The following is an 18,047-nucleotide window of genomic DNA, read 5'->3' as shown; positions in this document are numbered from 1 at the left end:
GGATACTACTATTTGTCAACTATAGTAGAGATCGTTAAAAGTAGTTAAGTACAATTATTTACTGCGGAACAATTGCGTAAATTTGTATAAGTTCATTGTTTTGATTGTATAATAAAATACGTAAAATATGGGGTTTTTATTAAATTTTAAAGTTTTATTTCATTAATTAATTATTACGAATGAAGACTCGTAGGGTGTTTTGGAACGATGCGGTCTGACTTATTTCGTGGGTCTATTATAAACAGTCAATATATCGTTGAATTACGTATGCACTTTTTTGTCTCTTTCTTTTTGCTAATGACGTGAAAGGGACAAAGACAATAGAATCCAAATACTTCGAACATGTATTAGGCCCCGCACGATGAAATGACATTCGAATATGAAGGTCACTTGAATGTTATTTTGTCTCACTCGGTGAGCAAAATGCGATTTTGCTCACTGTTTTTAAGCAGCAAATTATCCTTGTTCTAGCTGCTGACGTGAAAAAATATATACTGATTTAGTAAAAAACTATGTAAGCAGAAGTTAGAAAAGACGATATACGCAGGCTATTTTTTTTTCTTGGTTCACTTATGCATAAGCCAGGGTCAAGTGTGCAGGATGTAACTCAAGATTAGCAGTGGATATAAACCCACAAAGAATATATTCATTGCCGTAATCATATGAACACAAGATAAGTAAGAGTTATTGCACTCATGTTTAAGGTAAATTTTACCTACACCCTACACTAAACAATACGTATTAATGTTGAAACGACTTTCCATACAAAGGCTTAAAAGTTATATAGTACTCTTTCTTATATTTATTTTTTCCGTACCAAATTCTTTTCTGACTAAAACAATTAAATCGGCTGTAATAATGTACTCGTCAAATAATAATAGTTGTTAATTAGTTACATATTTAATGGGTAAGTAAAGTAAGTAATCATGATTACTTATTTAGGTAAGATGAAGCGTAAAATGTTTATATTCTGATCGGTGTGTAAACTTTGTAATTATTTATTAAATCAAAAGTTATTTGAGAATGCTTCACTTCACTACGCTTACAGTCTGTGCCTTATAAAATAGTCGATAGTTATACCGCCATCTAGCGTCGAGTAGCATAACTATCTTTATTTCCGTCAAATGAATATAGATGGCGTAAGTAAACGTATGCGACCATAACAATTTAATGCGAGCGCCAAAATGTCTACTACTAGGTATAAAATAGATAACTATTACATAATCTGTGGTAATAGGCATCTATCGCATTATCTGTAAGCAAATAATAAAGTATTTGTAGTTAACAATCATTTAAGATGAGTTCCGAAAGATTCTTAATTCTTATAAGTGTTTAAATGGATACTATTGTTTATTGCTTGATATTCCCACAAAGTTAAAAATAAACTTGTTTAAATATATTACACAAATTGACAAATTCCCACAGTAATCTCATAAGGCTTGTGTTGTCGGTAGTTAGACAACGATATATATAAATACTTAAATATAATAGAAAACACCCATGACTCAGGAACAAATATCCCATTTGAACCCAGGACCATCGACTTCGATCCACTAGGCCAGATAAGTCGTCAAAAACCATACCATATTTTTTATTTTGTTTAAATTGTATACTAATAACCTACTTAAAAAAAAAACATTTAAAAAATGTATTGTATTTTATCGTATGTAAATAATCTAAGCTCGGTGACCATAGGGCTGTGATGATGGTCAGCTCTTTATCATTTGTCACCATGCCTGTCACGTTCTAACAAGTTTGTAAGCGCGAAAGTGACGGGCATAGTGACAAGTGATAAAAATGGAACCATGCTGCCACGGCAGGTAGCCAGACTAGTCAGGTGCCAAACGCATACAATACATGGGCCTTTGATGGGCTATATCATATGGCCTATATGATATGCATAACGCAAAGAGCCATCTTTTTTGACTTCCGTGGTCAGCAGTATTCTGTTTTCTCGTAGCAACACTTAAATACCACCCTGGAAGTATTTTTATAATCTCTATGTTAACGGCACCAATCATGGGACATTTAACAGAAAATTTGGAGTATTTTTGATATTTCACCGACACCTGTAAAATTTCTACCGCTTTACGCTTTAAAAGTTGAATGTCCAATTCGTACTTTCTGCTTTCTATGAATTTAATGAAAGCTACTACAATTGGTTTCAATGTTATTAACGAATTTAAATTAGCTCCAGTCATGGGATGTGTGGCGCCATTAATTTTCAAACTAATAAATATCGATGAAAAATTATTAAGCTTAAGCAGCTCTTTGGCTCTTGTTTATGGTAAAATGTTGCCAGCGATTAAAAACTGATGGTAAATACTCGTTTTACAGGATTTGTCTGTATCATTCCATGACTGGTGTCTGTTTCATTATAGGGGTGTGATGTCATAACCACAATAACATTATCGTTAATGAAGTATTGATTCTGTCGATTAACTGGAAATGCATTAAGTTGTATGTACGCATTTAATAAGTGTTTACGCATAGTTTTTTTTTATACTATATATATAGTCCTCCTCATCGTTTTCGATGACGGCGACCCCAAATAAACACATTATGTAAACACGTTGTCTAGCATGAGCCCTAATGTGGCTGGCCAGGCCGAACTTGCTCTTAAATACTCTATTGCACGCGTGACAATAAAGTTGGCCAGCTGCGTTGAACGTGTACACGTAGGAGGGCTTAGGTCTCTCTTTTACACTACGTCGTTTTTTTATACTACGTCGGTGGCAAACAAGCATACGGCCTGCCTGATGGTAAGCAGTCTCCGTAGCCTATGTACACCTGCAACTCCAGAGGAGTTACATACGCGTTGCCGACCGTAACCCCACCACCTAACCTCGTTGAGCTCTGATAAAGATAAAGATCGTTGAGCTCGTTGAGTTGAGATAAAGATACGATTGTAGAGTCAAACCAAGATTAGCTGGCAGCCCAGATGGTGCAAGTGTTATTTTAAACGTCAATCTTCTATGAAATTATGAAGTTTACTTAACACTTGCACACGCTGGACTGTCTAAATCTCTGCCAACTTATCTCGATCTGACTCTAGAGATGTACGCTACGCTACACAGTACAGTCACGTCTGAAAATATTGATACGGACAAAGTGCCAATAATATGTATACTTACACGACCTTAATGTCCATATATTAAGTAGGTAGTGTATACATATTTTTGGCACTTTGTCCGTATCTATATTTTCAGACGTGACTGTACTATAGCTTTGCGATTCTAGCGAAACAGGTATTTTTTTTGTGAAATTTCATTGCGGGAAAAAACGTTATTCACTAAATAAATCTTAACAAATCAATTTGATTTTGATGTCGATCGCTTCAGCATAATATATTCTAGGTTTATAAGTTTCGCTTTAATTTTTGTTGTTTTGCAATTTTTGAAAAAGAGGAAAACCTATAAACCTAGTTTTTCATTGTGTCAATAAAATACTAAAAAATCATGGAAAACGGAAAATATTTAGAAGTGGAAAAACATTTTCTCGACGATATCACTTCCCTCTTAATATATATGTTTAATTTAAAAAGTGTGTTGTACAAAAGGTACATAATAAGGTTCTTAGAATTAAAGGGCCGAAGTTAAAAAACGAAACGCAGTTGAGAAGTAAAGATAGGCACGAGATATTTAAAACCTAATTATGTACCTAGTACCTACGGTTGCACACAATATTTTTTACAGTACTTATGGTACTACTTTACCGCACTAGTGCGAAAATATACATATTACGTTACTATGTCGAACATTTAAAGGGCCATATGTACTGTAAAACGTTGTACGATACATGTACGAATAGGTATTCGCAACCCCCTTCGGTCGTGTTTTAATTTATCACCACTCGTTTCGAATTTCCTATTTTTCGCACTTGTATCGTAATGTACTATTCTAATACAGCACCTAAAATTATAAATAAAATCAAAGTAAATATTGCTCTGTAGGTTGCCTAGAGTCAGAAAAAAACAGTTGCATATTGTATGAATATTCCTAACAACTGCTTTTAGAATCCTATTCACGCGCCGGCGCAGCCGGGCTTCTTATAAAGTTGATTTTGATATTACTGGCACTTTTTTTTTGTGGTAAGTAGGATTTTTCTAGTTTTCACAATGTCTAAGTAAAGTATTGGATAGCTAATTAACAAATAAATTAACTGCCAGATAAAACTTCCTGTAAATCTTTGCACTTTATCTACCAGTTAAGCTTGTGTTGTGTTGATGACTTTATTCGTCAGATAAGCGGCAAGTAGCTTATTCGGGACTTTGTGAAACAGGCCCTTAGACTTTTAACAGATTTTATATGAGAATTATACTTCGTCTAAGCTAACTTTGCATAGTTTTGAACAGAAAAAAATAAGGGAGTATGATATGTAAATGTCATATTTTCATTGAGACAAAGCGTCACGCTAAAAAATTGGTCCGGATCAGAAATAAAATCTTACAAGTCACATATCATAATATAATAAACTACATATTTCTTTTCGCTGCTCTACATATCTATTGTGACGAATCGCCTTTATTTCCCATCTATTGTATTATGTTGTATATCTATGCAGTTTTGTTATTCAAATACAGTTCTAGCATATATGAATAGCACTGTGTAATAATATTCATAATTGTAACACGAGCTGGGGGAACGAACATGTTTTCCATTTTCGTGCAAAAACAATTTCTGTAGCATATTTATTGAAGTAGATAAAAACTTGCCAATCTTTTTTATAGCTACGCATGAAATTATTAGATAGGTTTGATATCGCATTACACCTTGATAGAGGTACTGAAAATAATAAAAATATATCGTAAAGAAAATCCAAATTATTACTTAAGAGGGAAGAATAGCTTTGCGGTCCTAGCGAAATAACGGTATTTTCTCTATGATATTCCATTTCTAGATTTACGGATTTCGCTTAATTTTTTTTTTCTGTTAAGTATGCAAATTTTGAATAATAGAAATGATGAAAACCTATAAATCTATTTTTTTCATTGTTTTTTTTTTATACTACGTCGGTGGCAAGTAAGCATATGGCCCGCGTGATGGTAAGCAGTCTCCGTAGCCTATGTACGCCTGCAACTCCAGAGGAGTTACATGCGCGTTGCCGACCCTAAACCCGCCCCCCCCCCTTCGTTGAACTCTGGCAACCTTACTCACCGGCAGGAACACAACACTATGAGTAGGGCGTGTTAATAACATACTAAAAAATTATGGAGAATGGAAAATATTTAGAAGTGGAAAAACGTTTTCTTTTTTTATATGGACGATCACAATAGATCATTATCTGGGAATTCAACATTTTGGGAATTCAACATTATAAGAATTCAACATTTTGCGACATTAAAAATATTCAACTTTCTTGGAATTCAACATTTTGGGAATTCAACATTTTAGGAATTCAACTTTCTGTTCCTGAAGGGATATTTACTATATCTAATGTACAGCTATATACGTAGTAGCCGTAAACGACTCTGCGCGTTGGGACTCCAATGGGGTTGCAAGCGTTCATAGGCTGCGGTGGAAGCTTATTGTTGATTTAGTTGACTTACCGGTTCTGTTTCACTGGTTGAGCATGGAAGGACCATTTTTACTCAAAATTTAATTGGCCGAGCGACAGCGAAGGTCTCCTCAGCTTGGGCAAAAAATGCTTTCGTTTGTCGGGATCTTCAACTTTTCAACCGATTCTCGTAAAATCTTGTGAGCAGGTTCGATGATAAATTAGATTTTTGGTCGATTCAGCTTTTGGATTTTTTTTTAATTGCGGAGCTATATATTTATTCAATTTAAGTTATGCTCGCGTCTTCAGCACACAAAGCCACTAGAAATTATTAGTTAAATATTTATAGCCATGTAAACTGTATTTAAAATTAAAATAAATATTATAGGACATTATTACACAAATTGACTAAGTCCCACAGTAGGCTCAATAAGGCTTGTGTTGAGAATAGGTACTTAAGACAACGATATATATAATATATAAATATTTATAAATACTTAAATAAATAGAAAACACCCATGACTCAGGAACTAATATCCATGCTCATCACACGAATAAATGCCCTTACCAGGATTTGAACCCGGGACCATCAGCTTCGTAGGCAGGGTCAATACCCACTAGGCCAAACCGGTCGTCAAAATTAATATCACTTATCACTCACTTCAAAGCGAAAAAGCGTACCTAATAACCGTGAAAAAAATTATGAAGAAAGCTACTGAGTGTAGAATAGCGAATTGCGCGGGAATTGGTATAAAACGCGATCTATTAATTACACGAATTTAATGTATTTATAGTCTTATTAAAATTCACAGTATGTCTCACACAATGTAAATTAATTCTAATGTTTGCAATACGATAAATTTTCAATTTATAGTTGATTATAATGATATCCTTGCTTTGACAACATTGAGTGTTCTACTGATAAGGAATATACAGACCAGTATATAATAGAGACATGTAATCTCTATAAAAACATATCTTAGTTATTTTCAAAGTATATTGTGGAATATGTACAATCATTTGTCTTAGGAGCTCAATAGACTGCAGGTGAACCAGAATAAATTGGGTCTCATGTAGGGTTTGCACGATGGCTCTGAAATGTATGGGAAGATCCGCGGATCCAGATCAGTATAATTTCATACATTTCGAATCCGGATTACAAACTCTAGTCTCATGGATACCCTGCGCTAAAAAAAGGTTATATGTATTTTATTGGGATTGTGTCGACAAGAGATTGACAGTCTATTTCATTCATTGTTTGTGGCAAGTTTATCTGTTTTTGATCTACTTCCTGCAGTTTAGCACAAAGAGATAGAAAACTGTTTATTAGAGATTAGAGAAGGTCGAATGATAATGATAAGAAATCAATTATATTGAAGATATTTTAGTAGGTATAACGATAAAATATTAGAGATTATATCTTTAGCACTGGCCTCAGAGGCAATAGAGACCAGCGATCTGAAAATAATAAATAAATACTATAGGACATAATTACACAAATTGACTAAGTCCCACAGTAAGCACAACAAGGCTTGTGTTGTGGGTTCTTAGAGTTCCCCCACATATGTCGACGTGGAATCGGAAAATCCGAATGCAGCAGCAGATTCAGCCGTCGCATCCTCCGTCGGAAGTTAAGACACCGGTACGGATTTCGGACTCAGGAGTCAAATCAACTGAACTTATGTCGCAATTAATGGATTAGATTGGATTTTTGGGCGTCCAACTCTACGATTTAAGGACTCCTGTAAGCGGGACATGGACAGTTTTGGCATTGGGACCGACGGTTGGGAGAAACGCGCCGAGATGAGACCGGAATGGCGTCACGACATTAAAGACGGAACATCGAAGCACGACGATGACTGGCTGGAGCACCTTAAGCAGAAAAGTCTTCGTCGCGCTCTACCACCTCCTACGGACTCGCGATTTGTGAGCGATCGATGTGGGAAGAAATGTCTCGCTGCTGTAGGACTTTATAGGCATTAACGGCGTTGCGTGACCCCATAAACCCACAAGCACCGCAACAAGCATCTACAACAGATGATCTGGTCAATGATGACGATAATTTTTCTCTTTATTAGAGATTTTTGCCCTTGCTCTCGTGTTCCGCAATGTAGAGATGAATCAAACGTGGCTGCATCGGTTGCGGCCAGACGTCCTCGGCGCTATTCCACCGTCGTCGGCGATGGTTGGATCTTGCGAGCACTAATTGGCCCTCCTCGGAGCTATTCGGCCATCGTCGGTACTGTGCAGCCCTCGTCGGAGCCGATCTGTGGTAGTCGGAGATGTCTGATTGCGATCGCGAACTTCGGCATCTACGAATACGAAGATCTTTTTGGCAAATCGACGTATTCCCGTGAATAGATGCCGATTCACGTCGGCCGGGCTTTGTGCAGACATAAAACTTTTTTCGATCGGAATGAGCAAGATATTATTTGTGTTGCAGATTTTGTATGCTAGGCGTCTCTTTATGGCTTATTTATATTATTTCTTTAGCCGTTTTTATCGCTTTTTAAAGTAACCTAATTCGTATAAAACAAGAATATCCAGAAAGCAAAATGTATACAGATCCAGGTCCAGGTAATATTGAACTCATATGAAAAAAAAAACTATGGCCAAAATTCTGAGAGGAAAATATCAAGAACCTTTCTATGGAAATTGACCACTATTTAATCTTTCCTCTCAAGTTGTACCTATTTAATGTGTAACTTAAAAAATATGCAGATGATTCACGATTTAAAGCAGATAATATCCATATCTTTGCTAAACATAAGTATTATCACTCATCTGATAAAGAAACAGTGCAGATATGAATGTTAAATAAATATTTTTTATCACTAATATCATTAATTCATTTCGGATTTGTATTAAGTGAATGTAAACATTCTGTTTCAGTGATATGATCTTATCATACAATGGCATACTCGTAAGTCAGTATAATGCATAGAAATAAATCACGACGCTCCGATAGAAGGATATTTATACATACTAAGGGCCTCGGCGGACTTTCTCTGATCAAATCGGGGAAATCCTGAAGAAAGGCCAGGCCAAGAGCACCCTAAACCGACGAGCGTGTATGAGGAATGTCATGAAAGTGAAGGAAGCGAAAGAGGTATGTCAGGATCGTAGCAAGTGGAAATCCGTGGTTTCTGCCTACCCCTTCGGGAAATAGGCGTGATTATATGTATGTATGTATGTATGTACTAAGGGCCTGTGAATAAGCTACTTGTCACTTATCGAACAAATAGTCATCGTTGGCGTTTCATGATCTTCAAATAAGCTTAAGCAGTAGATAAATACCTTTACAACGTAGTTTTATCTGGCAATTAATTTATTTGTTAATTAGCTATCCAATACTTGGACATTGTGAAATAGGCTTTAAAGTATGTATTTTATAGTTTTTTTTTTTATTTTGTACTTTTTTATTCATTTTCTTCTTAATGGTTGTCTTAATGTTGTTAACTATTTCTAGTTGTTCAGGTGAATCCTTGTGGCTCATATTTATTTTACTTAGGGCCTGTTTCACAATGTACCAAGTACATTATTGGATAGCTAATTAACTAAATAAATAAATTATTAAATACTAATTTATTAAATGGTCGCGTACTGTGCGGTTTAAGAGGAATTTCCTTCCGCGAACGCTTTGGCTGTGGAATGAGATTCCTGCCGAGGTATTCCCGAGGCGCTACAGTATGGGGTTCTTCAAAAAAGGAGTGTACAGGTTTTTAAAGGGTCGGCAACGCGCATGTAATGCCTCTGGTGTTGCAGGCGTCCATAGGCTACGGTGACTGCTTACCATCAGGCGGGCCGTATGCTTGTTTGCCACCGTCATGGTATAATATAACTGCCAAATAAAATCTCCCGCAAAACTTATGTAGCAGTTAAGCTTATTTGAAGAGATGAGACTTGCCCCCCCTCCCCCCCCCCCTTGGCATTCTATCCCTGGTATACATTATCTATTTTCTAGATATTTATATATAAATGATCCATCAGTACTTAGAAACAGCATCCAACACGCATGCTACCGTTATAATCACTCTTCACGCCTCACCGCGCGTGGTTAAACAACCTTGATGTAACATAATCATACGTAACGCATCATTGATAATCAAATCATTACAATAGATTACGTACCCATAGGCGTTGGTGGCCTAGCGGTACGAGCGTGCGACTTTTAATCCGGAGGTCGCAGGTTCAATCAAACCCCGGCTTCGGTTTGAGTTTTTCGGAACTTATGTACGAAATGTCATTTGATATTTACCATTCGCTTTTCGGTGAAGGAAAACATCGTGAGGAAACCGGGCTAATACCAATAAGGCCTAGTTTATACCCTCTGGGTTGGAAGGCAGTCGCTTTCGCAGCCCATGAGCCGTGGCAAAATGCCGGGCCAAGGCTAGGAAGGAAGATGTTGCGCGAGAGACTTTAAGACTGTTTAGTTAATCTTTACCTCCTTGTGTGTGTTCTACAGTTTGTACAATGGGCTGTGCTATGAGGAATTGTTAGACGTGATGCCAACGGTCACTTTCTATCACCGCACCGCTCGCCATCGGCAGCGTGTTCATCCTCACACCCTAGAACCTAAATACTGTGCGGTTTAAGAGGAATTTCCTCCCGCGGACGCTTCGGCTGTAGAATGAGCACTCTGTCGAGGTTTTCCCGAAGGGCTACAATATGGGGTTCTTCAAAGAAGGAGTGTACGGGTTTTTAAACGGTCGTCAACACGTATGTAATATCTCCGGTTTTGGAGTCGTCCATAGACTACGGTGACTGGTTACCATCCGACGGGCCGCATGCTTGCAAAGGTGGCCACTGACGCTCGCTAGGGCATGGCAGCAGAAGAAGAAGAAGAAATTGATTGATATTGATAGCTTATTATGCAGTGAACTACATGAAAGTCTGCTTCAAATGAAGAATAGTCTTGAAACTCGTTTAACCATTTTTAGTCAACACGCAGGAATCCATCGTGGGTATAAAGTCAAGTTCTTCTTCTCAGCATATTCGCGTCCACTGCTGAACATATGCCTCTTTCATGGATTTCCATGTTGTTCTGTATGCAACGGTTCTATGCCAGGTCGGCCCTGCCGTCTTTCTAATGTTATCCGACCGTCTGGCTTGTGGTTTTCTGACACCTCGGCTTCTCAGTCGAGGTCTTCAGAACAGAAGACCTACCGCGAACCACGTTCGACGTGTTGCCTCTTTCGCACTTGTAAATTCGTACTTAAGTGAAACAGGGAGGCAACACGTCGAACGTGGTTCGCAGTAGGCCTTCAGTATTCGCTGGCCCCGTCGGTCATCATCCCAGCGACAGTCAAGTTATCACTTAACTAAAAGAAACTACCGAACAACGTCATTACGTCATGCTCTACGAGCACATGTTTGAGATTGATGAAATCATGGAAGCCATTTTTAGGGTTATGCCAGGTCGGCCCCGCCGTCTTTCTGATATCGTCCGACCATCTGGCTCGTGGTTTTCCGTTACCTCGGCTTCCCAGTCAAGGTCTTCAGAACAGTACTCGCTGGCCCCGCCGGTTATATGGCTGATCCGAAAGTCAAGTTATCACTTTACTAAAAGCAACTACCGAACAACGGACAATACGTCCATGCTCTATGAGTACATGTTTGAGATTGACGAAATCATGGAAGCCATTTTCAGGGTTTCGTTGACACCTAGAAACACTTTCGCCATGTCCGTCTGTCTATTCGTCCGCGGCTTTGCTCCGTGATCGGTGCTAAAAACACCTACTGATACATAAATCATGGATTGCAACAGAAAGGTAAAATAAAACTATAATTTTGTTTTCGTGTGCCTCCCATACAAAATGTTTTTTTTTTTTGCTTTAACCCAATAGTGTGTGTTAGGTATCCTTGGATAGGTTTTTCGAAACAAATATGGGTCTCTACAAAACATTTTTTGATAAAGTTAATATTTTCGGAAATAATCGCTCCGAAAGGACAAAAATGTGTCCCCCCTGCTCTAAGTTTTGAACCATGAGTCAAAAAAAAAAGAAAAAAATGTGAAACGCAGTACACATTACGCACCCGATGCTTTCCTTCAAAACGCCTGGCAAAAAATCTTAAAATTTACTGTGGCTGCGTTTCCACCAGTGATATTCGAGGATGCGTTGCAAGCGATGTGTTTGTTAAGAACCAAGAACCAATAGAATCACTTAATTCACCTCTACTGGATAATATTCTATTGTATTGCTCGCGCACAACGCATATTCGCGCATCTCTGGTGGAAACGCAGCCTTATGTTCCACGAAATTATGGTTTATGCAATTTTTTACCATTACATTTAAACATGTGTGTTATATTAAGTTTCTAAGTAAAACCAACGAGCGTAACATGGAGAGTTGAGTCATAAAATTATGGAATCATAAAATATATGCTAGTTAACTGATTACGTAAACGAGGTTTCACGTTATAATATATGCGGGGCGTAAGTATAAAAAATAACTGCACAATTATGTACGCGACACAATTAACTGTTGAAAAATAGCTAATTATACATCGATAATGATGATGATGTGTTTTGACGACCGGTTTGGCCTAGTGGGTAGTGACCCTGCCTACGAAGCTGATGGTCCCGGGTTCAAATCCTGGTAAGGGCATTTATTCGTGTGATGAGCATGGATATTTGTTCCAGAGTCATGGGTGTTTTCTATGTATTTAAGTATTTATAAATATTTATATATTATATATATCGTTGTCTAAGTACCCTCAACACAAGCATTATTGAGCTTACTGTGGGACTTAGTCAATTTGTGTAATAATGTCCTATAATATTTATAAAATATATATATATATATATATATATATATATATATACGAGGGTCATGCCAAAAGAAGTTAGATACTCTATGGTCATTTGATCGATACTGGCCAGTTATACACCATTGTAAAGGTAGGTTATTTGCTAATAAATTCAAATATGGAACACTCGGAAAATGTTAGGATTCCTTTTTTAATTATTTTTTTTCTGGGTAATTTTGGAGGGAAATTTTCGCAACAATGGAGCTCACTCGACGTGATTTTCGTGTTATGATTTATTATGATTTTAAAAAAGGTTTAAAACCTCAAGAGTGTTTTGAACTTTTAGTTTCAACTTTTGGCGAGTCTGCTTGTTCACGTGCAACTGTTTTTAATTGGTTTGCTGAATTTAAAAGGGGACGAGAGACCTTTGAAGATGAGGCGAAGACCGGACGGCCGCCAACCGCAGTCACTCAAGAAAACGTACAGGCTGTGGAAAAAAATGTTCGTGCGAACCGACGAATTACATATGCAGAGCTCGAGCGTGAGCTGGGTATTGGATCAGCAGCATTGCAAACTATAATTCATTATCATCTGGCCCTTCATAAGCGTTGTTCAAGATGGGTGCCGCACAAACTCACCGATTTGCAAAAAGACCGCCGCGTAGATTGGTGCAAATTTATGATAGATAAATTCGACGCTGGCGAGAAAAAAAATGTATATGATATACTTACAGGTGACGAAACATGGCTATATAACTACGACCCCGAAACAAAGCGGCAGTCCACAGTATGGTGTTTTGAAGATGAGCCGACGCCAACAAAATGTCGCCGAACCCGAAGTACACAAAAACAAATGATTGCCTCATTTTTCTGCAAGACGGGACATATTGCTACGATAGTGCTAGAAGATCAAAGGACAGTCAACTCTGAATGGTATGTGACAGTTTGTGCCCCCAGAGTACTGTCAGCTTGGTGTGACAAGCGGCCGAAATCGGGAACTCAGCACCTGCTCTGGCACCATGACAACGCTGCCCCTCACACTTCTGCTAGAACACTTGACTATTTCAGCTCAAAAAACGTGACTATCTTGCCCCACCCGCCATATTCCCCCGACCTAGCCCCTTGCGATTTTTACTTATTTCCCAAAATTAAAGAAAAATTAAAAGGAAGGCGATTTGAGAACAAAGAAGATGCCCTGGCTGCGTATAATTATGAAATTTCTGAGGTATCTAAAGAAGAGTGGTCATCGGTATTTTCTAAGTGGTTTAGACGGATGGAAAAGTGTATACGTGTTCACGGTGACTACTTCGAAAAAATAGATAGCTGTAATAAAGAATAAAGTCGGTAACTTTTGAGTATCTAATTTCTTTTGGCATGACCCTCGTATATATACATTCTATTCCAACATTTTCTTACATTAATATAATTCTACGGATGACACTCAAGTATTTTTTAGTCACTAGCGCGACTTCAGAAAGACCAAGCTCCTTTCTCAAGAAACATGCGCGCGAGTGACTAAATAAAAAAAAGTGAGTGTCATCCGTAGGATTACTTTAATGTTAGAGTCTGTTCGAAAAGAGAAGAGTCGCGGAATGTATGGGGCCCAATACATTCCACGACTCTTCTCTTTCCGCACAGACTCTAGTATGACACTATAGTTATTAATTTGACATTACTTAATAATTAAATATTTGGCTATTTGTATTTAATTCAGTATAACTTTCATATGTACAAACTATTAAATTTACTGGACAAAGTAAAAACATTGGTTAGAGATATTGGACGCCGGTTGAGGGACAGAGGCTGCGACCCCCGGGCTGGATCTTATCTGGTCCAACAAATATCCTTAGCCATTCAGCGTGGCAACGCAGCTGGCATATTTTTGGAACGTTTGGGCCAGGTAGGGAACAGTTCGGGGCTTAAAAGTTAATTTTTGACGGGGCTAATAGTTTGTGGGGTATTTTTATTTTATTTCTGTATTCATTTTATTTTAATCTACTGTTTCTGTACAATATTATGTTGTAATTATTTATAATTCATGTATTAAATTTACTTAATTTTATATTATACACATAGTTTTAAGATTAGACCCTATGCACTTTATATTGCTATGCCCTTACAGGGTCCATGTGGAACTACCCAGACTTTGTAATATCGATAATACCATGGTTGCAATAAATAAATAAATATGAAATAAATATGTCTCACGACAGTTAAAATTAAATTTTCTTACATTCTGTGCGTTTTTTAACCGACTTTAAACAGAATATTAAAGGTTACTTCACAGTTGGATGTAGGTAGGTACTTACATATTAATTCTTGAAGTTAAAACTAAAGACGGAAAATTTCGATTAACTCGACAACCATGAAAGTTTTACTACACCTATAAGTGCATTATCTGGACCAGCCTAAGGTGATTAGAAGGTTAGAATAAAGAGATATATTATCATAAGCCAAACAACTATACCCAATAATAACAGATACTAATAGCAACATCTATCGAGCGTCATTTCGTGAAATCGGAGAACGCTCCAAGGAATAAGGGCTCTTAAATACATAGAACATATCCTCATGTATGGAACAAATATCTGTGCTGGTTAAAGGAAGACTCACGCTAGACCGGGCAGTGCCCGGGGCGAGGCGTCTGACATGTCAATTTCTATGACGGCTAGGCGCTGCAGGCCTACCGCAAACCACGTTCGACGTATTGCCTCCCTGTCACACTTATGTACGAATTTACAAGTGCGACAAAGAGGCAACACGTTGAACGTGGTTCGCAGTAGGCCCTCTGATCATGTGGTGATTTCCATAGTAAACGAAGCGCCGGAAGCTCCGGCCCGGCCCCGGCCCGGTCTAGCGTGAGTCATCCTTAATGGTCAATTCTAATTAGGTAACGTTCGCCAACACTGCTCAAACTATAGGTATAGGTGTTGTCACAATTAGTGATGGTTAAGTTAAGACTCGAGTCCTTTGAGTCCTCTGCTTTAAGACTCGACTCAGTTTTTCAGACTCTTATAATTAAGACGAAACTCGAGTTATTTTCATCTTATTAGAACCCCGAGTCTTTTGTAGCATGGATATACATAACATAAATCATACATTTTTTTAATGGTCAATTATAATTAGGTAACGTTCGGCCAACACTGCTCAAACTATAGGTATAGGTATTGCCACAATTAGTGTTGGTTAAGTTAAGACTCGAGTCCTTTGAGTCCTCTGCTTTAAGACTCGACTCATTTTTTTAGACTCTTATAATTAAGACGAAACTCGAGTTATTTTCAACTTATTAGAACTCCGAGTCTTTTTTTTTAATTTATTTATTTATTTATTTATTTTTTTTTTTTTAGTATATGGAAAACCAACAGCGCTATATATATCTAGAACTTCCAATAGAATTACAGAGCCAATTACAGGTTCTCACTTATAAAAATACAATAAATTATAAAAAGTTTTTGCCTATCTTAATTTACACATACAAGTTCCTACAGCATAAGAACAGATCTATATATATATATATGATTATTTTTACAAAAAATAAATTAAAAAAAGAAAAAGTAGTTAAATCCTGTGAGTACATATTCAACAATGCACCGAGCCTTGACCTGCGCCAGAATTATTGTCACCCATGAAGTGTCTAATTAATTTCTTTTTATTACTGCTATGCTATCATTATATATGTCGATATCACAATTTATAGAAACTTTATTTAAACTCATGCCTGCCCTGCATATGAAACTGTTTTTCCTATACCTAGTAGTAGCTTGGTAATTACTAATGGGACGAAAATGCCTTAGCCTCCTTGACGGAATATTAAAAGAGATCTTATTAAGCAAATTTGGACAATCTACATTACCTTTAATAATATTGACTAAGTACACTATATCTGCAATTTCACGGCGCTTAACAAGTGGGATCAAATGATGTTTCTTACACAGCTTGAGATAGTCGATAGAACTATAGTTGACTCGCATTTTATAACAAAGAAATTTTATAAATTTTGACTGTAATCTCTCAACCCTATCAACATAAATTTGATACTGAGGATTCCATATTTGAGATGCGTATTCTAGTTTGCTTCTCACGTAAGCGCAATACAAGATTTTCAGAGTTTTAGGATGGGTAAAACAAACTGAACTACGCATTATAAAACCAAGTGACCTGGAAGCTTTACCTACTATATTATCAATGTGTTCACTAAAAATAAGTTTGGAGTCATGAATAATACCTAAATCGCTCATGCTTCCAACTCGCTGAAGAATGTTACTTTTTAGTGAATATGGGGTACAAATGTTATTTAATTTACGAGAAAAGGTTACTGTAAAACATTTAGTGGGGTTCAAATCTAATTTGTTTATAATACAATAGGCATCCAGCCTTCTTAGATCAGATTGTAGTGCACATGCATCAGCCGGTGAGCTAATTTTAGCAAAAATTTTCATGTCATCAGCAAAGCTGAGCAACTTAGAGAACTGGAAGCAGCTACTTATGTCATTAACAAAGATGTTAAATAGAAGTGGGCCCAATAAAGACCCTTGGGGGACTCCACTTGGGATAGATACCCAGCTCGACATATAATTATTAATCACCACCGACTGGCACCGATTTTTTATGTACGACTTAAACCATCTTAAGAGATCCCCTCTAATACCAATCAAGTAAAGCTTAGATAATAGAATATCATGGTCAATACGATCGAAAGCTTTACTGTAATCTGTATAGATAACATCCACCTGATGACCATTGTCCATAGACTCAGAGATAAAGTCATTGAACAGAGCCAGGTTAGACACCGTGGACCTACGTTGTATGAAACCATGTTGAGTGTTATCTATACAATTTCTTAATGCTGACGAAATCTGCATGTGGACTATTCTTTCTAATACCTTGGCCAAGATACATAATTTAGAAATCGGTCTGTAATTGGAAACATCTGTTTTTGAACCTTTTTTTAAAACTGGAGTTATGAAAGCCGATTTCCAGATCGCGGGAACGGTACATTCCGCGAATGAACGACGGAACAGTAGTGAAATGGGTTTGGTTAATGCTTTGGCGCAGTTTATGTAAAACAAGGCTGGCACCTGATCGGGGCCAGCTGATTTATTAGAGACTTGAGTCCTTTTCGGAGAACTTGTATTTTTTTACCAATAACTTCCAAATGAAATGAAATAAATAAATAAGATGGGAGTACATTCTTTTCTTGAAGGTTTGAAGGTCGTATCGGACTGGAAATACCGCAGGCGACAGTTCATTCCATAGTTTAACTGTGCGAGGCGGAAAGTTCCTGGAGAAACGCACAGTTAAGGACTACAATAACGCCTATTTCCTTTACTGTAGTTTAGGCAAAACCTATAAAATTGTTGACTGAGTCTTTATTCGGGATCGAGTTCTTTTGAGTTGCGCTTAAAAAGACTCAATAAGGGACTCGACTCGGGACTTAAAAGATTCAGAAGTTTTTTAAGCCCCGAGTCTCGTAAAAACTAGTCGAGTTCTTCAATTTAGACTCAAAAGACTCGAATTCCTACCAACACTAGTATTGTCCCGCTTGCACAGGGGCATTGACCGCCCGCATTACGGGTGGGACAGCAATATAATAATAACACACGTGCGGTAGAGACGGGAAATGAAGGGGCAATGTACGAAATTTTTCGAGCTTAGCATCCTTACTTTATATGTCAATGGTACTGTACCCCAAAAACTTCCAAAATGCGAATAAGATAGCAGGCTTATTAGAAACATTTGAATTTAACAGAACGTAAAATAGATTGACATCTTCTAAAAAATAATGTATGTTGAGAATTAATC

At 37.4% G+C, this 18,047-nt stretch overlaps 2 protein-coding genes across 3 annotated transcripts in view; one reads left to right on the top strand and one right to left on the bottom strand.

Moving 5' to 3' along the window:
- LOC133527638 (nose resistant to fluoxetine protein 6-like) overlaps positions 1-18,047 on the top strand; it is a 356,837-nt gene that overhangs the window by 73,774 nt on the left and 265,016 nt on the right. The gene's annotated exons all lie outside the window — the stretch shown is intronic.
- Positions 1-18,047, bottom strand: part of LOC133527943 (phospholipid phosphatase 1-like) — a 63,494-nt gene that overhangs the window by 44,859 nt on the left and 588 nt on the right. Inside the window, exon 1 of one of the 2 annotated variants that reach the window (XM_061865146.1) lies at positions 5,549-6,149. The exons of the other annotated variant lie outside the window; for it this stretch is intronic. Coding sequence (XP_061721130.1) covers positions 5,549-5,584 — 36 coding nt within the window. The 5' untranslated portion in view covers positions 5,585-6,149. Of the gene's footprint in view, positions 1-5,548; positions 6,150-18,047 lie in introns of those variants that run through there. 2 annotated transcript variants of the gene reach the window in all.

This window comes from Cydia pomonella, chromosome 18, assembly GCF_033807575.1.
Source record: "Cydia pomonella isolate Wapato2018A chromosome 18, ilCydPomo1, whole genome shotgun sequence".
NCBI lineage: Eukaryota > Metazoa > Arthropoda > Insecta > Lepidoptera > Tortricidae > Cydia > Cydia pomonella.
The sequence above is the reverse complement of the archived record's forward strand: the minus strand, read 5'-3'. Positions and strand labels throughout refer to the sequence as shown.